The sequence below is a fragment of the Peromyscus maniculatus genome, chromosome 1 (genome assembly GCF_049852395.1).
Source record: "Peromyscus maniculatus bairdii isolate BWxNUB_F1_BW_parent chromosome 1, HU_Pman_BW_mat_3.1, whole genome shotgun sequence".
In the NCBI taxonomy this organism is placed as follows: Eukaryota; Metazoa; Chordata; class Mammalia; order Rodentia; family Cricetidae; genus Peromyscus; species Peromyscus maniculatus.
In genome coordinates, this window is record NC_134852.1 from 201,436,115 (window position 1) to 201,462,444 (window position 26,330).

The window sequence follows — 26,330 nt, forward strand, 5'->3', positions numbered from 1 at the left end:
TGAATATTAGCTTGTACTCAGGAGAGAGCACTGTAGGTCCTCAGGGTTGAAGTGTTGAAGCTTTGAGAATTAGTATCAGATAGAAGTCAACCAGAATCTTGTGAAGGGAACCAGACCAATTCCTGTTCCCTTGCAGGGTGACCTCCAAAGGACAAACATCCAGCTTGACTTTGGGGATGGGATTGCTGTGTCCTACGCCAATTTCAGCCCCATTGAGGATGGCATCAAGCACGTGTACAAGAGTGCGGGGATCTTCCAGGTGACAGCCTATGCAGAGAACAGTCTTGGCTCTGATACAGCTGTCCTCTTCCTGCATGTGGTTTGTAAGTAGCTATGAGTAGCTCTCGACTCCCCCTTTTCCCATTGGGCAACTCCATCTGTCAAGATTTCACTTTTGTTTGTTTGTTTGTATGTTTTTGTTTTCTCAAGACAGGGTTTCTCTATGTAGTTTTGGTGCCTGTCCTTGTTCTTGCTCTGTAGACCAGGCTGACCTCAAACTCACAGGCATCCTCCTGGCTCTGCCTCCCAAGTGCTAGGATTAAAGGTGTGCATTTTCACTTTCTAGAGTGTAGAGCTAAAGCCAGGTTCATTGTGGCTCCTAAAATCATCCAAGTCAAAGTACTGGAGTGCACATTGAATTATAATTTAAGTTCATGATGCTAAAATAGATTGCATATTTTAAATGTATAGGTAATGGGGCGATATATTATGTCTCCCAATATATTGTGCATTCTAGTAAACTTATCTGGGGTCAGAAGACAGAACAGCCACTAGATAGACATGGAGGCCAGAAAATAGTGGCACACACACCTTTAATCCTAGCATTCTGGAGGCAGAGATCCATCCTGTGAGTTCAAAGCCACACTGGAAATAGCCAGGCATGGTGACACATGCCTTTAATCCCAGGAAGTGATGGCACAAAGCAGAAAGGCATATAAGGCGTGAAGACCAGGACCTAGAGCCTGGTTAAGATTTTAGGCTTTTGAGCATCAGTTCAGCTGAGATCCATTTGGATGAGGACTCAGAGGCTTCCAGTTTGAGGAAACAAGATCATCTGAGTAATTGGCGAAGTGAGGTGGCTGTGGCTTGTTCTGTTTCTCTAATCTTTCAGCATTCACCCCAATACCTGGCCCCAGGTTTGTTTTTATTAATGAGATCCTTTAAGATTCATGCTACAAGGTAACATTACCAAGGTTCTTTACTTTGTAACACCATTCTGATAGGTTGGTGCACATAAATGTGTATGTGTATACTCACATGTAGATAAAACATCTTTTCCCCTTTGCTTTAGAGATTCCTGGAAAGTAAATAAAAATGGAAGCCCATCTAGTTGATGGTCCTAGGTTCATTTTTCACACTATGGGTGAAAAATACATAAATCAAACTAAGTGTTTCGCTCTGTTATAAGAGCCCAAGCAGGATTGAAAAAGCACATGTTTCAATTGCCTTCAAGAATTGAATGTTTTAAAAGACTGTTTTCATACATCCAAGGTTATTTCATGTTCATTATATTGTAAACACAATTTTGTGTTGTGCTATAGTCAGCTTCAATGACACTGGCTGCTGCTGGGTGGAAACAGCCACCAAGGTTCTGGGATGTTTTGTTAGCACTGGATGCTTTTTGTGTGTTATCTGTCCTGAAACTTGAATCATGTTAACTGAAACATAAATAATATTGTTTCTAGATTGTGGGCTAAGGGAATGTTGATGTGGGCGGCACTGGTTCATCATGCCTTGTCAGTAATATGTAGGGGTTTAAAGACTTCTCTGGCCTTTGTTTTAGCAGAAGCCTTTTCCTTATCCATGAAGAAAGTATTCCAACATCCAAAGGATTCTTAAAACCACAAGTTGTACCAAAGACTGATTATACCATTTGTTTTCTAATGCTTATGTACAGACACTGTATATATACATATATATCTCACACATACACTGAATAAAAGTATGACATGTTATGTTTAGCAAAGTCAGCCATAGCCACAGTACAACATTTAATCGTGATACTCAGAACAATATGCAGTTGAAGATTTAGGATTTTTTTTGTCCATTTCTGGATTTTCCATTTAATAATTTCAGACTATAATTGGCTGTGGGTAACTGAAATTGTGCCAAGTGAAAATGGATAAGCAGGGACCACCATGTACCCCATAATGTCTTTCTAGTAATATGTCACATAGAATGAAAATTACATATTTAAAAGAGTTTAAGTGGATATGAAAAACTCCATTCCTATTCATAACTCAGTGATTGTGTAAATTCTTGTATGTAAATAGCACACTCCTAAAGAACTCCTGGCAGACAGCAAGCTATTTTATCTTCTAGTGAAAAGAACAACAGTGGTATATAATAACAATGTATAGGAAGTAACCCGAACTATAAATCAATTATGTCTCTACAGTGCCAATCTGTACTACATAACCTCTAGATTAATTCCAACTTTAAAATGGCTTAAGTCAAAGCACTGTTTGGCCTCACAGGGTACCAATAGAAATGAACTACACAGGAAATGCTTAACCATTCACTAAGTCATTCAGGAAATATTTATTGAGTTCTTAATGTATGTGAGACACTCTACCAGGCACTTAGAAAGTCATCAATGCAAGTATGATCCTACCCTTGTGTTATTCTCATCCTATTGAAGAAGAGCTATTTTAAAAAATGAATCATAAATAAACACAGTGATGAAGATCCTTACATATCCAGTGCAGTATCTCTCTTCCAGCAACATTGGATTAGGAGCCCGTATGAGTCGTGTGCACTGTATTCCTGGGCTCAAGTTCGAACTGTTTGAATCCTGATTATAACCCTTTTGAATGCCTAATATAGTCCAACCTGCTTGGCCCTTACAAAACGTGAATTCCTCATCTTAAATCTTAGATTATAAGGAAGCTCTGGGAACCACAGCGGATGGTGTATATGCTAGGGGCACCCAAGACCACTCCTAGGCATGGTAAGTCACTAGGAGGAAACAGAGAAGTTAGCACATGATTTTATCCTTGGTCATTGATTGTTCCAGAGAAGATATTCAAAGCAAACTCAGCAAAGGAAAAGGCGTGATCTAGAGAGGGGTCAGTCAGTAAAGTTTGCCTGCCAGGCAAACATTAGGATCTGAGTGTGGATTCCCAGAACCCTTATACTGCCTATGGTTGTGGTACATACACATCTGTAATCTTTTTTTTTTTTTTTTTTTTTTTTTTTTGGTTTTTCGAGACAGGGTTTCTCTGTGTAGCCCAGGCTGGCCTCGAACTCACAGAGATCCGCCTGCCTCTGCCTCCCGAGTGCTGGGATTAAAGGCGTGCGCCACCACCGCCCGGCTTCACATCTGTAATCTTAGCACTGGGTGGTGGGGTCATGTGAAGACTGGTGCATGTATGAGACTGACAAACTTGCTTAACCAAATCAATGAGTGACAAGTTTAGGGAGCAATTCTGGCTTAAAGGGCGGGGGAGAAGAACATCTCTGATGTCAAACTCTAGGTTTCATGCACATATGCACACCTAAAAGCATGTACATATGCACACACATACATAAACCACACACACACACACACACACATGCACATGCACATACACATGCACACACACAAAAAGTCACATATGGCACACTGATTACTTTAACAAGAAGTGATGATATATAGGGGCTTTCTACCACAGAAAATTAATAGAGACTTGGAGTCCAAAATTCATGATAGTCACAGAGTCCCTGTCTGTCTTATATATGCCATACCTCCAACCCTTAGTAGAAAGCAGATATTATGAATAAACCATATTGTTTTCAAGGGAATCACTCTTCCCAGGTAACTATTGGTAAGGGTTACTCTCAAAGCCAAGTTCCTAGATACAGTCCAGGGCCAACCTTGCATAGAGATCTTTTTGAAGGAGGGAAATTTCAGAAGCATGTTAACATTTATCTGCACAGTATGGAGCATGCTGTTTCACACCTGACTTGCCGCATGATAAACATTACTGGTTGTTACAATAATCATTAGCACTTCCTCTTACCTTTCTGCCTGATACTTCTGCTGCAATTAAAAAGAAGATAAAGGCAAAGAAAGAAAAATAACTTTACATTCCTCTGTCCAAGGACTTATGCCACCTTTGTTACTGATGCAGCCAAGAGTGGGGCTTTGTCTACAGTTGGAAATAACAATATTTCCTAGTATACACACACACACACACACACACACACACACACACACACACACAATGAGAGAGAGAGAAAGAGAGAGAGAGAGGAGAGGGAGAGAGAGAGAGAGAGAGAGAGAGAGAGAGAGAGAGAGAGAGAGAGAGAGAGAGAGAAGAGAGAAGAGAAAAGAGAATATGCCAGGAACGGGCTTATACTGTGGGTTATGTGCACGAAAGAGGAAATGTTCCTTGAGACTTTTATTGTGCTCGTAATTCCCTCCAAATCAATCATGGCTGCATTTACCAGACAGTTAGTACAGTGGAAACTGCTCTTGGCCTCACCTTGGGCCATTAACTAACAAAAGAAGTTGTTAGCCACCCATAATAACCAATTTCACACAGATTATTGGACTTTTATCAAAAGGGGAAAAACTGTGTGTCAGAAGGTTTTCTTTCCCAATCCATTCAGCTCTCTTCTTACTGTTCCATAATCTGTCCCCATGTTCAAGTGAAGATCTGGCTCAGGATCTTTGTAATAAAATATGCTCTAAGGTATTGTTTGTAGTAATTAATTTTGGCCAAACATAATTGACCTGAAAGTGGAATAGAAATAGACGGGACCATGTTAGTCAATTCACAGAAACTCCATCCATTCATGTCTGATGTAATCTTAGGAAGAGGGAAGTTACTTTGTTTTCTTGGGTGTCAGACAGCCCTCCAAGACTTACAAGTGCCAGAGATGGGAAGGGATTTCCAGGATTACAGTCATGTACAGTTTGGGTAAACTGTTAAATCCTAAGGTTCTCATGAGGCAGCTTGGGAAGAGTCTTCATACCACTTGGGGAATGGAGTGAAAATAGGAACAATAGCTTCTAGGATGGGAGAGCCATCTTGCCAACAAGGGAAGAATGGAAGAACTGGACCCAGGCATAAGGCTCTGCAGTGTTGATATATACCATCACAATTCTCCTCTCCCTCCTGGGCTAGCACCTTTCTCGTGTGCTGTCTATCATTGACCAGAGGAACACAAAACACTGAGAGATTTTCTTTACCTTAACCACTGAATATGAGTAAATAAAACGTTGAAGAGAAGTTGCCAATGTTTTCTCACACCTTGGTTTTTGTGGCTGACCTCAGGCAGACCATGTAAAAATAATTCAAATTTGCTCATTTAAATAATTAAAGTGTCAGCCAAGTGTGTACATGAAGTGCCAAGGTTGAAATTACGTGCTGGTAAAGAATCTTGAGGTGCTGTATGTCTGGAGTCAGGGCAGTGAGCTGTAGGCACTGTGTTTTCAAGCTATATATGAATGGATGCTTTTGATTTTTTTCTTCATTTTATCTTTAAACTGACAGAAATCATATGTTAATCATGTACAGCATGATGTTTCTCGAACACATACATAAATTGTGTGGTGGCTCCATCAGGTTAATTATTACAAACATTACATCCCCAAGTTACTTTTTTAATGGTAAGAACTCTTAAAATTTGTTTTTAAAGATTTTCCAAATGTAATACATGTAACTAACCGTGGTTTACATCAGAGTGCAATAGACTTCTGAAATGTATTTCATATCTTTGACCAACATCTCCCCACCCACCTGTCATCCTCTGACAACCAGTGTTTTCTGTTGCTTACTTTTGTAAGCTCATAGATCCCACATGTGTATGAGATTGTATGATACCCATCACTCTGTGCTTAGTTTACCTCTCCTAAAATAGTATCATCTGGGTCCATAGATGTCACAATGACAGGAAGAGAATATCTGACAAGTCTTAAAAAACAGAACCTTGCAGATGTAAAATTAATATACAAATGATTCTTGGTCAATATTTCTCTCTCCTCTCTTTATTTTAGATTAAGTGAATAGTCTCATTTCCACCTGGGTTATATTCATGAATATTCCTCTGCTGGATGGGGTAGCATAGAGCACAGTGCTTTCTATGGCTTCTGAGAAAAGGGGAGAAGCTGCATTATTATTATTTGGGAACCTGACATTTGCTTCTCCTTCATAGGCAGCTATGTTCTTCCCTCTCTATAAAGTGGCCTTGCATGCCTCTGAGTGGCACTCAGTTTGTCCTCCAGATGATGAGGCACAATGGCCAATTGTTAAACTGGACAGAAACCAATTAGCAACAGAGGATAATGGAGGAGTCTTCCATATAATTCACTGACTTCAAGTCACAAAATGGGCTAATTTTCAAAAATAAAGCAGACTGCTGTTTATCATCCTATTTAATGGCTAAGTGTCTAGTAAACTAGCTTTGTCCTTGGACTGGAGGTTCATAAGTATTCAAGGTAGATGGGCTCACCAGATGTAAATTCCTTTCATCTATTACTCAAGAAATCAGAAACTTAATTTGAATTTCCTGTTATACCTTCTGCTACAATTAAAGAACACACACACACACACACACACACACACACACACACACACACACACACACACCAGCATTTTAGGATTTGTGATCATTGCTTTTTTGTTGACAGGTATGGGCATAAAGATAGAGATTAAAAGTCAAGGCTGTGGAAAAGTTGATGGATTGTTCTGGGAACATAAACACTGCCTTTCTCCCTTTTTCCTTTAGGTCCAGTGGAACACGTTCACCTTCGAGTTCCATTTGTCGCCATAAGAAACAAGGATGTGAACATCAGTGCAGTTGTGTGGCCCAGTCAGATGGGGACCCTTACCTACTTCTGGTGGTTTGGCAATAGCACAAAGGTTTGGCCCTTTCTCCTCCTCAGTTCAAAGTTGATCTAGACTCATGTGCTCCAGTTTCTAAGTTATTTTGCAGGAACTGGATTGCAGCAATAACTTGTACACAGTGAAGCTAAGAACATAAGAACACACAGAATTGAACAAAATATGCTTCCTGGGGTCAGGTCCTTACCTTAGTAGAAAAACTTTAAGTAATTGATAGAAAGAAATAGCCCTTTGAGAAATGGTACAAATTTGTAGGCTCTTTTTCTTCTGTTTGAAATCTTTAAAGTGTCATTGACTCAATTTTGCTTTAATTTCTGGCCTTTCTACTGATGTGCTGAGTAATAGCAAGGGCGTTGCTTGGCATCTCTGAGATTGAGAGTTCACATGGGTCAAACACGAGCCAGATATCTATTTTTGAGGGCAGGAAATAAAATTGGATGACATGTAAAGAATCCTCATCAACACCTGCCAGGTGTTCTGCAAATACAATTCGCTTTAAGGACAGTGATGAGGTGGCTGTGCCTTAGAGTAAGCAAGTACAAAGATCAATTATTGGAACTTTTAAAATGGGTTTACTCCCGGAAATTGTTGATGATGATGCTGGTGTTGAGTAGACTCTGCAAATTAGGCTGAATGATCGATTGCATTAATGTACTTTATTGGTTTTTAAAAAGCAACATTAAAATTAAAAAAATAGCATGTTTATTATTTATTTATTTATTTATTTATTTATTTATTTATTTATTTATTTGGGTGCATGCTGCAGTGCATGTGTAGAGGTCAGAGGACAACTCGCAAGAGCCACTTCCCTCCTTCCACCTGCCATGTGGATTCCAGCAGTTGAACTCAATTGTCAGGCAGCAGGCACGTACACCTGCTGAGCCATCCCATGGATCTGAAATGCAACTTTTAAAGCATTTCAGGTTCGTGGAAAATTTGAGAGGGGTGTGCAGAAATTTCTCGTCTGTTTCCTGCTCCCACCAATGGACAGCTTTCCTCTTTATAAACATGGTGCATTTGATATAGTTGGTGAACTTTATAAGCAGATTGTTATCACCTAGAATATAAAGTTTATATATAGGGGTCATTCTTTGGGTTTGAACAAATGTAAGAAACAAAAAATAGTTGCATTTCCCCACAATCATCTGTGATTTACTTATTCATCTCTCTCTCCTCCTCAATATCTGCTATTAGATCTCTAGTTTTTCATTTGATAACATCATATAGTTAGACTCATTAGTATGTTCTGTTTACAAGTTGGAATGTTTTTCAGTTAGTAATATGTATTTAAATGTTCTCTATGTTGTTTCATGTCTTGATAGCCAATTTATTTTTCTAAAGATTTTTTTAAAACTTATGTATTTAAGTGTTTGCTTGGATGTGTACTATGTGTACTATGTATTTATCTATGTGTACTATGTGAGTGCCTAGTAACCATAGAAACCAGAAGAGGGAATCAGAATTCCCTGAAGCTGGGGTTACAGATGGTTGTGAGCTGATGTGTGGGTACTAGGAATTTAAACTGGGTCCTTTGAAAGATCAGTATGTTTCCTTAGCCACTAAGCTATCTCTCTAGCCATTGCATCTTTGTGTTCCCACCAGCAATGGAGAATAGCTTTCCTACTTCTTATCCTCCCCAGCATTTGATGGCATTATGTTCTGAACTTTGTCATTCTATTAGGAATGTGGTGGTATCTCATTTGAATGTGCATTTCCTAGATGACATATTATGTGGAGAATATGCTCTATGCTTCCTGGCCAGCTTATGTTGTGTTTAACGGCATGGCTATTGTTCTAAAACCAAGATGCTTGCTTCAAACTGTTTATTGTTTCTAAGATTTACTCACATATTTCACATAACAATTCTTACAACTTTTGCAGATATATCATCACTGCCTATTTCTCTTTTCATTCTCTTGACAATGTCTCTTTCAAAGCGTAGACATTGAAGTTTAATGAAGTCTATCTCATCAATCATGGAGTGCTTTGTGACTTTGATGTTTATCTACAGTGTCACTACTGTATATGAGACCATCCAAGTTTTATCTTACATGATATGCTAGGGTTTCTAAAACTTTGTGTTTTACATTTAGGTTTATAATCCATTTTAGTTCATCTCTGAGAGCAGTAAGGCCTGTGGCAGGGTTAATTTGCTTGGGTGTGCAGCTCTCCTAGTATTCCAGTTTGCTTGCTTAAAGCTTTGTCTTTGCTATGTTTTGGTACCCTTGCTTCTTTGGCAAAGATCACATGTAACTCTGTCTATTCCTTCTCATTGATCTTTTCTCTTCTTTCACTGTCACCATACTGGCTTGATTGTTGTTAAGCTTGTAGTAAGTCTGAAGCTGAGGACAGTTTCACATTAATATTGTATTGACTTGCACAGGTCTTTTTCTTTTCCATACAAACTTACAATAAGTTTGTTGAGATCTAAAAAATTACTTTTCAAAATATTTTATTGGGGATGTATCATTGATATGTCAACATGGTAAGATCTAAAACTTTGACATAGTAAGTCTTCCTATCCATAGACATGAAATGTTTCTCTGTTCATTTACTTAGCCCTTGATTTATTTCAACAGAATTTCATAGTCATATGCAGATCTTTCAGATATCTTATTAGATTTATGGCTAAGTCTGACATTTCATTTTTAGTAGTCCTGATGCAGATGGCATTGATTTTAATTAAGATTTCACCTGTGCATTACTAGTATCTAATAGAATGATTGACTTATGTATATTCACTCTGAATCTTGAAACCTGGCTGTATTGAACTAAGAGATCTCAAGAGTTTGTTTGTTGTTAATGCTGTTTTGAATTTTTTTTAAAAAAACTTTTTATTGATTCTTTGGGGATTACACATCATGCGTCCTGATCCTGTTTATCTCCCTATCCCTTCATATCCTTCTTCTGCCCTTGCAACCTCCCTCATTCTTTTAGGGATCCTATGACCTTAAATTGTATGCTTCCCAGCACACACACACACACACACACGCACACACACTTGTGCACACACGGTGGCCAGGTTGGGTTGGAGTTGAGATAGTATCTCTTTTCCCATGATGATTGGACTAAGATAAAACCTTTGCAAGTTAGGCTTTAATTTATTAGTTTCTTCTAGGGACAGATTTTTTTTTAAAGCTACAGTATATTGATGTACTAGAAATTATCCCTTATCCCCTCTTTCTGAAAGAAGCACAAAGACACATTTCTCCAGTATTTATGGGAAACCCTGGCCAGCTGCTGTCTGTAAAATTTACAAAGCCATGAAGGCTCCTTATGACTCACTGCATCCTCCTTGCAGTTTTAACCATCTTACTCTTGTTTACTTTGAAGATCTATTATGTCCTTGGCATGCTTATTTTGGCAAAGTCAAGACAACAATTAAAAAAATAATACAAGCAATGTACCAAATTTGGAAGAGTTGAATACTAAGACGTAAAACAACTATTCAGTTTTTAGTTAGGAATGATGATGTGAATTCTACCTCTATCCTCACTCCTGAGAGGTAATGCTGGGATGTGCCTCATTCCTAATCTTGTATGAGATAACAAGCACGATACAGTAGAGAGTACATGGGTCTGGGACTTAGAGTCATGTGTTAGGTTGCCAGAATGGCTGTCTTAGGCTATCATGAATATTTGAACTTGATCAAGTTGTTTGTCCTAAGATGTCATTCACTCACTCTCTCATATTGCCTATTGTAAAAAAATCAAAAAACAACTAAGATAATACATATTTCAATGTCACATACTATATGGTCACCAGCTGTATGCATTGTAATATATCACTGAATTAGATCTATTAGAAATAATGGTGAAAGATAGAAAAAGATTCATGGACCCAGGAGACTTTCAGTTTGTAGTATTTCTGCCTAGCAACTTTAATTTAACTTTGTATATATGGGTGACTAATGCTTTTGGCATTTCTGGATTTTTTTTTTTAAAGAAGGGCAACAGATAGTCAGGTCTAAACTTGGTACAATAGAAAGTCTCTCACAGTGTACAACCAGCATCCCAAGTTGAAACACTTGATTAGTTGAAGAAACAGATTTCAGACTCAGGACCCCTAGGTCCATGCAACACATGTCATCGCTCAGCACAAGAATGCTGCATTACTTTGAATGTTTATCCCCCAAGCATTACTGAGTAGTCATTTTTCTTTAAAAATCATGAGATATAAAAAGAAAAGAGGAATGAGAAAATCACTGGGGTAAAGTTTATTTTTCCCTTGAGAATGTGAGAGTTTGGCTTCTATTTGGGGAATTATTTTCTGTTAATGTGCATTTGCTTTATCATCTTTGCTGAGAAACCACTGTATGTAATGAGGCAAATTCTTGGATTGGTCTCAACATAGAGATTTACTTGGCAGCCAACAGGAAACTAAAGATGCAAATGCAAAATGTCTTTGCAATAACTATTTTTTCCAGAGTGCTGATCCTAAAATATTAAGTGCCTAATAATGGTCTCTATGTATTTGATTTAAAGTAACTAATGAATGAAAAAAAAAAAAAAAAACGACTGAAAATTCTGGTTTTGATTTCCCTGATAATTTCATGTTAGCTTGAGTTATTGGGTCTTTTTGTTTCAAGTTAGGGAACATCATGGATTCTGCACTGAAATCTCTCTCACACATACAGATGTTATGACATATTATGAGATTTTTAAGTGCGTATTGACAATATAGTTTTAATTTTTTAATTGATCACTAGAGGTATTCCCTTGCTTGAGAAATTCCCATCCATAAGCTTAAGAATGGAGTACAATATACAAGCACCCAGGTCACAAAGGTTATTACCAGTTGATATTTGTTTCCAAAGAACAAAGCTAGCAACACCTGAAAGGCGAAAGTATAAAATAATTTCAGAAAATGACAAACTTGGGTTGAAATCCAGACAGATTTTTCTTTGTTCTAGTCCCTTGGTCAAAACATTTACTTTCATTGAGTTTCAGTTTTATTAACTGTCAAGTCCTAGTACTAACAGTAATAGCTACAATTGATTATTGCCATGAGCTTTAGGTAAAGAATACTTATGAATCACTTAGAACATGGCTAAGCATTTGGGAACATCGATGACATTTACCTATAGATAAAATCTGATAGGGTTCTATAGGTCATATAACTGTCTGAAAAAAAATTACTTCCTACATTTGAAAGAGACACATTTTCAGTGCTTTCTGATATCACCATGCGAGAAACACATTAATGAAGAAAGGGGCCACATTACACCATGATTTAGCAATCACCACATTTGACTGGAAAAGGAATGAGTGTTTTTGTGTGTTTTGGTGAGTGTGGTCAACTTTAGAGCTGTTTGACTCCCTATGACTAGCAAACTGCTCTTTAAAATGAACTAATTCTAATTTTATTTATTTCTAGCATTTGCATTATTTTCTGAATATTCATTATTTTTTAATCATCAGAACAGCTTTATTTATTTAATCATCAGAAAACCCATTTTATAGGAGACACTTAGGCTGATAACCTTGGAAGTTAGTTTAAGGTGTGTGTATACCTACTACATGAAGTAGGAAAGTTCACTCAGGTAGCTAAATTAAATAAAAATATTGATACAAATAAACTGACCCTCTAACTTTGTAGCCAGTCCTCATTTTGATGCTATTAATATCAGGGGCAAAAGGCATGTACAACATTATCCCTACCTTCAAAGAAATTGTGTTCCATCTGAAAAGACAAGATGAAAACACATAAAATAATTGGTGTGGATGTGTGATGTACAGATAAATAGAAAATAATAAGCATTCCTGAGACTCAGCTGTTGACTTACATACCTACAATACTATCAGCAGGGGACATGAAATTGTATCAGGCCCTCCATAGATCGTTTTCAGAAGCTTTTTTTTCCTACTAGATGTGAGGAATACAAAGCAGGGTAAATTCCATTTGTCACCTTCAAGAAATATATTCTATTTGATAATATGAATTTAACATCCAGGAAAATGAATAGGAAGGGAAGGCAGTCAGAACATACACATATAAGCCAAGATGGGCATCCTAGGTAGTGATGGATGCAAGCCTTGTGAGCCACAAAGAGTGTCACTTATGGAAATGGTCCTGAGCTGGCTTTGAAGGAACAGCATATCTGAGGCAGAGAAAAGAAAAGATCAAGGTGTAAAAGTTAATCCTTACAAGTGGCTGTGTCCTGTGTGAATCGAGTCAGCCAAGTCAGAGAATTCATTTTGGGTAGACATTGGAAGAAAAATTTTTTAAAGCAGAAGGATCAGACTTCTTAAAATATATTTTTTCCTTTTGTCATAAAAATCCATATTTAAGGTAAGATGATAAGAAATTAGATTAGACAGAGCTATCATAAACACATGATGCTTCAACAGAAATATCCCCCCTTTGTCTCTCCCCCTCTCCCTCTGTGTGTATGTGTATGTGTGTGAGTGTGTGTGTGTGTGTGTGTGTGTGTGTGTGTGTGGTGTTTGTGCATACGTTTTAAATCATTTTCAACTATGAATTTTCACATCAATCCATAGTTATAACACAACTATAAATAGTGTTTTTCTTTATTTCTTTCTTGCTTTTGGCGTATTTAAGTTATTTTTACATAGTTCTCAGCATGGCATGCCCACAATTATATATTCTGCCTTTTTATTTCATATGATAAGCACTTTTCATACATTGCTGCATAATCTACTGAAGGTTTTAAGTGAGGCAAGAGTAATGATTTCATTGTTTGTTCAATTTGGCAGTGGAAGATTTGATCAAGGTGCACATTTTAAACTGTGGAGATTTTTATGATGTGCGACATTCTCATGACTCACTGTGTAGACTGCTGGTGTGGTGTAGCCTGTATCCAGAGATTTCCCTGCAGCTCACTAGTCCATTAGTCAAGTGAAAATCTTATAACTAAATAGTTTCTCAGAGCTTTTATTATTTGTTGCCAGGCTCGGTTGGATAATTTGTGACCTGTCACATGTGAAGGACTCTTCACTATGAGGAATGTAACCCGAAGCCTAGGCAGGGCATGAGGTATTATTCTAAGGGCCCCACTGCCAGCTGGCCCTGCAGCTAGGACAAAGCAGAGGCAGAAAAGTCAAGCGCCTGCCTGCTGGGTTTGTGGGTCTCTGAATGGCCAATTTGCTGGGATTAACAGAGGTCTGGCTTAATAAATGTGTCTGCATGCCTAATAGATTTGAGTAAATGAACCTTAAAATACTTTATTTAATTTAGCATTGGGCATTCTATATCAGTGGCCAATGAAGAACTTAAGGATTCTGTTGACTGTTCCAGCTTTGTGGGGAAGGTGAAATCAGCCATGTTGCCATAACTGCTGATGAAAAACAAAAGCAATTTGGAAAACAGAATTAGCTTCTGTATTTACCTAGCATTGATGCCTGTCTGTGGCCGGCCACCCAGAGACCAAGCATCCCCATCCATCAGCATTTGTTTGCGGTGGCTCTGTGCCCTGACTGGCTGCTGTGATGGCTCACATTCACCCACCTCTGATGATGTGTTCCCTTTGCCCTTCAGCCCTAAGCCCTCCCTTGGCTCTGGGACATTGGGAAGCAGCCAGAGGAAGACAAGATAAAATTTGCTAGGATGGGAGGGAATGAGGTTCTCTCAGAGGAGATGCTGTTGATCAAAATCCCATAACCAGCTAATTCTTGGAAGAATCTTCTGGAGAAGGCAGAGGACCACAGGTCCCACTTCGAGCTGACAAAGATGACAAGGGAATGGTGAAGGTTTCCTGAAGAAGAAACTAGGAACAGAGGAGAAAAGCCTTGGTAGTGAGCAATGGAAAGACTGCTAAGGGGCAGGAAACTGGACAGAAGGACAATTTAAGATATTCACCACCCGAGGGAATAGTTCAGAGTAGAGAAAAATAAACATATTTTTATTATCCCTTTTAAAAATCTTTCACCTAGTATTTTGTGTAAAAAAATTTCAGATATACAATAAAATGGTCAGACTTTTACAAGGAATTGGATATAATTCCTTCCTAAACTTATATCTACTGTGTGTACTGTGCAAATTATGTTTATTATGGAAATATCACGAGTCTATCTCTGCATTACTGTCCATACATCCATTAATCTTGATTTTTAAAAATTTATTTTAAAGTAAATTTGAGATTATATGCTTTGTTCTAAATCATTAAGCTTGCAATTCATTGTCTGTGGTTCACAGTTGCTTGAAAGTTTTCCTCCTTGGGGAATATAAAGCATATCAACAATGGAATGTATGAATCTGCAGTGTGCATTTACAGTTTGAAAATGCATTCACTGGGTAGCCTACCTGTGATGATGACTTATCATTATCCTTCTCCAAGTTTCCTTTATGTTCTCAGCCAATCCCCATCCCAGAGTCCTCCTCATCACAGCTTAGATTTGCCTGCTACAAAATATCACAGGAATATAATCACATAATACAAATTGGTCAGTTTCACCTCTTGTAGTTTTGACAGTCACACATCTATATTTTTATAGGTACCTCTGTATATGCATGCATTAATATTCCTTTTTATCTGTTGTATGAATATCCTGCGACTAATTTTTATTTGCTCATTGGTGAATTTCTAGACTGTCTGCATTTTAAACTGTTGTGAAGAGCTGCTATGAATGTCTTTAAGTGTACACATATATTTCCTTATAACTAAATTATGGAGGCCACAGTTGCAGATTATAAAATGTGATATGGCAAATCACTTTGGAAAAAGTCCTCATAATTTCTAACAAACTAAACTTTCCCCAAAATGGTTACAATGCTTTTATATTTCTACTAAAATAGCATGAGAGTTCCAATTTGCTTTGTATTTTCAACATTGTTTGGCATTATTATCTAAAAACAACTTTTAACCATTATACTATTACATTTTGATGTCTCATTTTGTTTCCAAAGATCTGGGAAGGCCAATGACTCCTAAGATTTAATACAGTAAATGGTACATAAAACTGTTACCTCCAGCCATTTGTTAATCTCTTAGGTTAATCTCTGAGTGACTTCTTAGAGATAATCTAACTCCAAACTTTCATGTTTTAGCCATAAATCCTATATTTTATTTTTAACTGTCACATAATTAACTGCAGAAAATAAGTATAGTTGTTTCTGTACCAAATAATAAACACATGCCATTGTTTTGTAGACCCCGGAAGAAATTTCTCTAGAAGTTCATAAACACTGTGCAGTTGGCTACTTTGAGATGCCAAGAGCCATAGTGTTAACCTTTTCTCTACACAGATAAAGAGGAGGCCCAGAACAGACGTAGAATTGCCTAGGGTCATTCATTCAAATAGTGATGGAGTCAGAGTTTCAAGTCACTGTTCCTGTCATTCAAGAGGCAGCAACAGTATGGTGTACATATTCTCTCATTTCATGGCCATGACCTTCCGTCTTTCCACAGCATGAATGACACTGCTATGCAGAGCCCCAGTTGACTTCAGCACACTTCTCAAAACAGGACATTAGGTCTGGAAAAAAATGGCTCAGCAGTTAAGATTATTTGCTGCTCTTTCAGAAGACTGGGATTTAATTCTCAGCACCCACATGGTGGCATTCAATGATTTGTAACTCCAGTTCTGGGGGATTTGATACCCTCTTTTTGCCTCTGCAGGTGCTATACATGTGTTACACAGAGTACATGCAGGCAAAATATACATACATACATATAGAATAAAAATAAGCAAAATATTAAAGAAACAGAACTCTGAACATACATGGTATCATGGTGTGTATGACAGATTCATTTCTACCTTATCCTTTGTTCAACTCCAAAGGCACGTGAGTGGTATTATAAAGCCGTATGTATGATAAATAATGCCTACAGCTTAGAAGCTTTCTTTCATTGAGGGGAAATGGTATTTCTTTATATATTCCCTTCCTTTTTTATTCAATAAAGAGAGAAGAAAATATATCAGAAGCTTAGGGTAGGATCTCTGATTCTGTCCAACTACCACCAGCCTGATCATAAAGGAGTGCTATAGAATTTGAAATAGGAGAAATCAAATTAGTTCTTCAGAAGCCCTGTCAAATATGGTGAACATAAAAGGATTTCAGTCTTACAGAAAGAGCACTGTCTAAAAACTGCATCCTCAAGCCTCTGCATTTCTCTGTGTGCACATATCCAGCCAATTATGAGTACACTGTGAGGGTTGGCATATACTTACCCCCTTAGAGAGCAGCAGATCTGTGCATATTTCAACAAGCCACATTATCATTCTGTATCTTGTTGTCCCTATGTGTGGAGATGAGAGGGAGACTGCTCATTTGTGCTTGAGGCATGTCTTCGTTATGTGCCTTAGCTCAGCCTACAGCTGTTATCCCTCACTTTCCACAGCACAGGGATCATGAGAAGACATGGATAAGAAAACCACTGACTCTTCTATTTCAACATCTGCCTTCTCTTCTACAAGAAGCTGCTTACATTCTATCTCTCTTTTTGTCCTTGATAAGTCCATATCTTTTTCTAAGTCAGGATGAAGCAAAAAGAAAACTAAATCACAACCTATTATATATTCATGTTTGTATATTCCCAAACTAATAAAAGTGAGAAAAATACTTTGCAAGGGAAAACATATAATTTAACAACAACAACCAAAAAAAAATCAATTGTAGGGCCATTGCATATTTTTAGTGTGTTTTCTGTTGTAAGAATGACACTGTGCTTCAGAAGCCAGTGCTTCAGAAGTCAGGTGATACTGAAGTAAGTAATAGGTTACTTCTTTGAAAGTCCCTGCAGCCCAGTGAAGTATGGTGCAGAACCCAAGGGACACTGGATAACTACAGGAAGTGATTCCTTGTTCCAAAAGCCATCAGATACAGGCCTTAAAAGCTGATTTTATTTCACTCAGGAGAAAGAACAAGGTGCTATGACAACTCGAATGTCACTTAGTGTTCAGGTTTAAATTTTATGAATCTTAAATTGATTAATACCCTTCCTAGTTCCTGGAGATATAACCACAGTTTGGGGAAACCAAATAAAATTGTTGTTGTTGTTTTCCTTATTGTTTTTTAAGTAAAGAACCCCTGAGAGCTGTCCTTCTATGAATGTGCACTACATTCTGAAATCTACAAGAAGGAAAGGAAATCTGGTACCCTATGGAAGTCTGAAGGGGTAATGCTGTTCTGTTTCTTGCAGCCCCTCATCACCTTGGACAGCAGCATCTCTTTCACATTCCTTGCAGAAGGAACCAACACCATCACTGTGCAGGTAGCTTCTGGGAATGCTCTCATCCAAGACACAAAGGAGATTGCAGTACATGGTAAGCTCCGAACATGGTTGTGTGATAGTCTCTTCTGCTCAGGCAGTTCTCTCTTCCTATGCTAGTGCCAAACATAAACTGATTTAGAATTTGCCAGCTTATAGGGAGATCAGTGAAGTCCACCAACATAGACTTCTTTGGATGGAGGTGTAAAATTAAAAAAAAAAAAAGCAGATCATAGGTAAGCATCTGTTGCTCCTTGTGGAGATAGGCATCTTGTGGTACATCTAGATCATAATATGTTTGGAATACTTATTTGACATAGGCATTTATTATAGTTGAAGGAAAGGTAAAGTAGAAAGACCATAGAAGGAGCTAGATATGATGATCTGTTAAGGTGTCTGCAATGTGTATGCAGCACTTACTGTGTCAAATCGGAGAAGTGATCTACAAACTGAAGGAGTAGTGATCCCCACCCTGTAGAACTGATATCTTGGATAATGAGATGACCTATACAGAGTAAATGTGGTTTTCAGTTTTTGATTGTTGAAATTCCATCATCATCATCATCTGTGAAGGCTTCATAATGAGGCTAAAATCGTTAGCTTATATAGCTATATGTACATTATATATGTCATGAGAGTTGACACAAAACTGCCTATGGAGTAAAAGGAGGAGTTAGAACGGGGGTCCTATAGAGGGATGTGCACATCTATGAAAATGTCCTTATGAAGCTTAATCCCATGCACTGTAAAAGTACAGCAATAAAAGTGAATATAAGCTTAGATGAAGGCAGCGAAGATGGTACTCAGGGCTGCTTCCGTGTTCTAAACCATGGAATATAGTTCTTAATTACTACATTCATTTTAAGTGAAATTAGTGAGCCTATGCTTCTGTCCCTCCAGACCTCCCATAAGTTCCCAGACAGCCACTATCATTGTAGTTGTCTAGAAAGTTAAAGAAATGCATGCGAGCCTCTGACCACGGCATATTTCTTCAGGCTTGCCCCAGTGAGTTATTTTCCTACTTCTATGCCCACTGGCCACCAGAGGCCCTTATTAGGATTGGAAGTAAATATTTTTATTGGAGTGTAAATGTTATATTGAAAAATGGTACATATCAAAAATACTGATTTTCATGAATTAGCACTAAGTGGATAAACATGTGTACTCACCAACCAGGTCAAGAAATCAAGCATTACTGTATACTCCTAGAGACAAATTTTAACCTACTTTCCTCACTTGTGAGGCTTTTTACAGAATAATCAACAATGGAACTGAAAGACAGCTAAGTGAAAAGCTTCCATTCTAGCCATCCCTGATTGTTTTTCTTCGGTTTGGTTCTTAGATACACAGAAGGGAGTTTAGATCTCCTTCTGGGCTTCCCTGTTTGTGTCTTTCATTTCAGCCAATATTCTTTGCAGGAGTTAGCAACATGAGGAAGATCACAAATCTACTCTTGGTGGGCAAATTCACTTCTTTTCAAAAGCCAAAGAGCAACTGAAAATAAGGAAAGGTGTAGATGTAACCAACCGTCTTATTAAAATAAGAAACACAGAACCAATGTAAAAGAGAAAGCCGAGAGGTCAGAGCTCAGAGCTAAAATCTTACCTCCTGCAGTGCTCCTAGCTTCCTGAAAGAGAGCTACTTCCTGTGTGTCTGTCTTTAAATAGTCTTTCTGTTCTGCCTTCTCATTGGTTGTAAACCCAAACACATGACTGCCTCATCACTGCCTGTCAATACCGCCCTCCAGGTCTTAAAGGCGTATGTCTCCAATGTTGGCTGTATCCCTGAACACACAGAGATCTACCTAGCTATTCTACCAAGTGCTGGGATTAAAGGCATGCGCCGCTGCCGCCACCGCCACCACCACCACCACGCGCTTGCTATGGCTCTAATAGCTCTGACCCCTGGGCAACTTTATTTATTAACATACAATGAAAATCACATTTCAGTACAAATAAAATACCGCCATAGAAAGGTAGTTGAGTCCTTGTGAAAGAGAATTGGTTCCTAATGTACATAGTGATGGGCCCTTTGCCTGTCAAACCCTCTCATCTCACTCTACCAGCCTCACTTGCACATTCTGACTTCTTGCAGAATATTTCCAGTCACAGCTCTTATCATTCTCTCCAAATCTCGATTACCACAATCCTGATATTCCTGAGTGGAGGCAAGACATTGGCAATGTTATAAAGCGAGCTCTGGTTAAGGTAAGTTGGCTATATCTTTGATTCTTTGGGGCAAAGAAAAAAAGACAGATGGCAGGACAAGAATTGAAATTCTATTCTACAGACAGATAAGGATTATTTCTCCATATAGAGAAAGAAATAAAGACGAGTCAGAACTGGGTAAGGAGGAGAAAAAAGATGAGACATGAGAGAGGAAAGCTGGGAATGGAATAAAAGCTAGTTTAGTGTTTGAAGATGAAAATTGGTTCAGTGTTTGACCCAAGTATTTCTGAGACAGGGTCTTGACATCCACAATGGAAAATGGATAACCATTTGATGAATCTCCACTAAGTGTATGCATTTATATACCATTTGCCTATAATTAGGCCCTTCTTAAACAGACATTTAACTTCACTAGGCTACCATTGGCCACACAGCTCAGAAGCAGAGCTCCCCACCAGGGAAATACAGCTATAGATTTAAGACACAGTTGTATTTGCTTTGGTGAAAATAAGAGTGTGTTAACAAGTCTCAAAGATACATACTGGAATGTAATGATGAGTAAAGGAGTCAATTTAAGTAGAGAAGTAAGTCTATGTGCAGTGGTGTAGTTCTGTGCTATAGAGGCATAGCCAGCATCTCCAAAAAGCATGGAGAAGTGTGACTCCCCTATCCTGGAGACTGCAAGGTTGGCCCAGACATGCAATTCAATAGATACTTCCAGAACTTTGTAATGGTTCTGGAGGGGATATTTGAACTGTATTTTAGAGGATATGTGTCAGTTAACAGGGAAGAGATTGTGCCTTTCAGACATAATGAACAGTACAAGCAAAGCCAATTCCTGCTAGAAGTGCTCAGTATTTTGCAGAAATGACAAAGAGTTTGGTGTAGTCAACCTCTACCTGAGAGGAGAACAAAGTGGGCAGCAATGGCCTGGAGTGATTAAGTCATAGTGAACCAAAAGAGCTAAGGTGTAGGCATCAGAGACTGTGAAGAGTGTGGTGTTTTCTTTAAGTAAGAAAATTCTGTCAATAGATATATATGCCAGGCACCTATTATGGTGGCAATACAAAAGAAAGGCTGTTTGTAGGAAGTGTGGGGATGATTTCAAACAAATACAGAGATTGTGTAGACCAGGAATAATTAAATCATAAAGAGAAATAAGCCAAGGATTCATTAAGATAATGAAGAATAAAAATACTAGGAACTTATTGGTGAGAGAGAAGGAGAACCTTTGTAATCCAAACGATAGATAGGAGGTGTCCTTGCCATTAACTACTTGAGGACTATGTAGGGGAAAATGTACTTGGGAAACAGTAATGGGTTTTGATCTTTGGGTGTGAGTTTGGAAGACATGAGAAATGACTGTACAAACATGACTAGTTGATAGTGTGGATCTGAAGGTCAAGCAGAAGTTCAGGATAGAGCAGCAATGTCAGAGCCAATGCTATGGAGATAATTAGTGTTATTTGAGAAGAAAATGGGGGCAGGGAATCAAGATTGCTAATATGTTTCAAAGCAGAGGGAAAAAACCACAGGAAAAGATATAGAAAAGGAGCTGTTTGAAAGGAAGTAGAAAAAGTAAGTGGGGAGGGCAGAGGGGAATTCCTGTAGGTAGTATTTCAAGGGAACTTCAGACTTTCTATAAAGGAATTATTCATAGAAGGAGATAAGAATAAGACAGCTTCTTTATTCTGTCTGGGCTACTGTAGAATGAGTGACTTATAAATGACAAAAATTTATCTCTTGAAATTCTATGTGCTAGAAAGTTGAAGACCAAGGCATTGATAAGAGCATGATCCATAAATGGCATTTTCTCATTTTGTGTTCACATGGTAGCAAAAGGGCAAAGTGGTTATCTTCAACTAGTTTAATAAGAGTACTGATCTCATTCACAAGTGCCCTACCTTCATGACCTAATCACCTTCCCCAAGCCCTTCCTTCCAGGACATCATGTAGGTAATGAGGCTTCAAGCATAAACTGTAGGGGGGCACAAGTGCTCAGACCATAGTGTACATGCTTACCATATCATCCAGGATGGGGTTGTGTTTTACATACTTGTAGTTACTAAACACTTAAAATATTTTGAAGAAACCATTTGGAGACTGCGTGTCCATTGGTACCTAGGCCTTAAATCTTCAAGAAGTCAGTTACTTACTCACATGTCCATCCCTTTAGACAGGATTAAGTGTATGTAGATGCACAGCTTCAAGGTCACTCTATGACCCCTGACTAACCATTTCTGAGATCAAACAAGAAGGGTCACACCAGCCAATGCACTGACAGGGTCACCTCTTTGCTCTCTTGGGTAATCTTCAGCACTTTTCACTCTTTCTTGGGCTCTGATACTTGCTACCTCTGGCTGATGAGGTGAAGGTCTTCCTGTTCTGTGTAGTAGAATTCTGCAACTTCCAGATATTTGGTGGTCATCCCTCCTGACAAGATACTGATACATCTGGCAAACCACATTGGGACTTTGAGACAATGCCTTTGTGGTTGGTAGATTTTTTTTTTTAGACTTGATGGCTGTTTCTGCCTTTCTTCCTGGATCTCTTTTGCTAATAGCAACCCTGAGAGTTAGCTCCAATCATTAAGCCTAGTTCTACATAGGAATCAGAGCTGAGAAAATAGGAAACAATCTACCCTTCTGCCTCTATTCAATTCAGCAAGCATTCATTGGTTCATTGACTTTCTATCATGCCAAGAAAGTTTGGAATAGTGAAGTATCCTCAAAGTTTTCCAGGAATGCCTGGGCAAGTACACAGTTAGAACCTGTCAGAAAAAGATTGCAGCTGACAGATACAATTGTATGCAGTGGTGGACACAATCAGTTTCCCAGACCTGTGCTGCTATAGTGATTTGAATGGCCTGGAGGAGATCACTGTAGGTAGATGGTCACATGAGCGTCCGTTGAGTGAGGTGGTATTTCAGCTGAACCACATATCCTCTGTCATTTTCATATTGAGAACAGGCATTTTCTGAATCAAAGATCATCAATACACACAGGAAATAATAATCTACAGGAAAATTCTGTTCACTCTCACTCATTTTTTTTCAGTCAGAAGTTTGCCTCTTTGAAGTTTTTAGTCACAGAATTCAATAAAATCACACACTGAAAAATTCACTCGTAACCCCATCTTAACATTTAGCACCTTAATCTTACATACATTTCTATTTTATAAACTTTTAATCAAAGAATTGTATGGAAATAAGATGAGTATTCAACCATCCTAAGCATCCATGTGACTTCATATTGCTCAACATCACCTTCAACCTAGAATAATATTCTTTCATGTGATTATACCAGTATTTTCTTAATTTTTGAATGTTTAAGCTTTCCATTTATTTCTTATTCTAGTTAATATTATGTTTCTTCCTATGTATAGTTTTTCAGACATTTTGAATCATTTCTTTAGGACTAAACATGTTACAGCTGTGGGCTTAAGAATATGAATATTTTATAGCCTGAAATAGATTCTTTCGGAAAGCAAACTGATTATGGGTGTCAATTCTTTTCACGTTGCCAGCCACCGTGAGTGGCTCTCCTTCCACTGCAGCCACACCAATAATACTATTTTAACGCCAAACATTCCTACTTTAACTGGAGAAAACCAGGGCTCTTCTGCTGTTATTTTGAATTTACCACTTCCCCGTGTTTCTTTATAACTGATCGCTCCGCATTTTGAGCCACTGAGTTAGGTCTCAATGAAAACAAACAAACAAAAACAAACAAAAAGTAGACAATACAAGAAGAACTTTTTTAAATGCTCCCAGCAAATACCATGTCAGAAATCATTTGGAATACTCTCTGGGTTTCAGTAAAAGTGAGAATGAGAGCAGAGAAGGCAGTGGTTGTTCCCCGGCAGCTTGAAGGGAAGGCAGAAGAGCAGTCTGGGTGTGTATGACTACCTGGGTCTGAAATACTATGTTTTTAAACCTCATACAGGCCTTATGGCCATGAATACTCTGCCATGAAATACCTGTGGAAGACTGGCACTTGAACCCTAACTCTTTGCTCTAAACATTTTGCAGGTGACCAGTGTCCCAGAAGACCAGATTCTTGTGGCTGTGTTCCCAGGTCTCCCCACTTCAGCAGAGCTTTTCATCCTTCCACCTAAGAACTTGACAGAAAGGAGGAAAGGTAATGAAGAGGATCTAGAACAAGTAAGTGAAAGAGTCTGCACTGGGACACCTGTCACCACACCAGATTCTGAGTTAATATACATTTGTCTCTCCTCAAAGAGCGAGAGCAGCTTACCATCAGCCAGGGGCTCTTGCCCCAACATCCAGGACCTTGAACAATTATCAACTCCATGTAGAATAAACAAGGACCTTGTGCATGCTCCCCACCCTACATTGGCTTCTACTAGAAGGAGAGAGGAAGAGTGAAGTGACAGATAAAATACAGAGACAGAGGCAGGGACAGAGTATGCAGTGTTTTCCTATCTGTTTATGGGAATGAGGTCTTGACTTTAAACTGCCTGGGCCCTAGAGATGCTGGTCACTTTAATATTTCTGGAGAAGAAACAAATTGCTTGTAGACACTTTTCTTTGGAGAGAGATGGATTGCCTCGTTTTGCTTTGATGAAAGGAGCAGTATTTCCAAAGTGGGTTATGATCGACGGTCATTGTTGAACACGTGGTTCATGTGATCGGCACACAGATCTGGAAGCAAATGGGCACTAGTGTGCAGGTTCTCCCCATCACTTCTGCTTCCACTGGGATATTGCCGGCTGCATGCTGCGTCACCCTGTCCAATCGTCTCATGATGCTAAGTTAGGAGAAGTGGAAATAAGAAGGCACAAAGCTGCAGAAAGTCTGTGTTTAAACACATTTGCTCCCATGTGAAGTAACCGTTGCACAGACTCCTTCTGCACCCTTCCAGTTCTCACCTGGCCTGGATGACACCCATCCACAGTGCTCAGACAGATAAATGGCTGTTGTTCTTTTCTCTGGACTGAAGGAATTCTTGGCATCACAGGGGTGCATGTTGAAGTCATTTGAAAATAAATCCATCTTCTTGGTGCGCATATCACTTTTCTAAGCCTTCATTATTCTGAAATAGCAAGTAGCAAGCATGAACTATATTTGGAAGCTACACTATCCATCCATTTAGATAAACAGGTAATTACAGTGATGGATAGCAGCTGTGATATTGAGGTGTGTACAGCCAGATAAGACTTGGGGACAACAGCCTAAGTGAGTCTCAGCTTTCATGTGGGAATTAGAGAGTGATTAAATCAATGTTATGTGTTTGGAGACTTGCTGTAGAAAAAGTAAAGAGGAAAAATTATCCCATAAAAGGAGGCAGCCTCTTCTTTGATGTTTGCCTCCCATTGTCTGTTGAACAGAATATGCAGAGGATTTGGATGAGAGTCTGCATGTGCTTTAATCCTTGCAGGTGCCTCTATACCCAGTGTGTTACCTGATCAGATTAAAGAACTAATGATGAGTTGACATTCTTTCATTGAACCCACAACAGGCCTCTGGTTATAAAGACAGGGATAAAAGAGCTCTAAGCTAGAGGTTGAATGAAATACTATGTTTGTTAGAGCTCTCATTCATGGGGATCTCTGGAAAGCTGCTCTTTCTTTTTTGACATACCTCTTTCTGTCTTTCCACTTCTGGGTTTCATGAAACTCTGCAGGATGTGAGCATCAAGTCGATAAAGATGTCCACATCTTATGAATGAACATGTTTTTTTTTTTTTTTGTCAGTTGACTCATAAGGGAGCGCTGTCACTTTCCATGTCTGTCCATGAACCCTCTCTCTTGTTTTACAGATTGTAGAGACACTATTTAATGCATTAAACCAAAACTTGGTACAGTTTGAGCTGAAGCCAGGGGTCCAGGTCATTGTATATGTCACACAGCTGACATTAGGTGAGTGCTTTCTGGGAGTCAGGGGGTATGAAAATGGCTGAGCTGTTATTTTGAGCAGAAAAGGGAAGGAATAATCTCTAAAACCTTTTATATAGATAATGCAATACCTACGCCTATATGCGTGATAAAGGCTGATGGTGTCTTGGGAGCTACTGCAGGAAGACTTTCTTACAAGTGGCTTTATCATTGAATCCTGCATAATATTTGGAGAAAATGTCCTATTTCTTTTACTTTGATTTTATATGTGAGGGGGTTGGGTTATATGGATGGTACTTGGGCTCT

At 38.6% G+C, this 26,330-nt stretch overlaps 1 protein-coding gene across 1 annotated transcript in view; it reads left to right on the plus strand.

Moving 5' to 3' along the window:
• Positions 1-26,330, plus strand: part of Sorcs3 (sortilin related VPS10 domain containing receptor 3) — a 627,324-nt gene that overhangs the window by 591,124 nt on the left and 9,870 nt on the right. The window contains exons 19-24 of the mRNA XM_006983301.4: positions 137-323; positions 6,715-6,848; positions 17,932-18,055; positions 20,095-20,207; positions 24,199-24,330; positions 25,949-26,048. Coding sequence (XP_006983363.1) covers positions 137-323; positions 6,715-6,848; positions 17,932-18,055; positions 20,095-20,207; positions 24,199-24,330; positions 25,949-26,048 — 790 coding nt within the window. The remainder of the gene's footprint in view (positions 1-136; positions 324-6,714; positions 6,849-17,931; positions 18,056-20,094; positions 20,208-24,198; positions 24,331-25,948; positions 26,049-26,330) is intronic.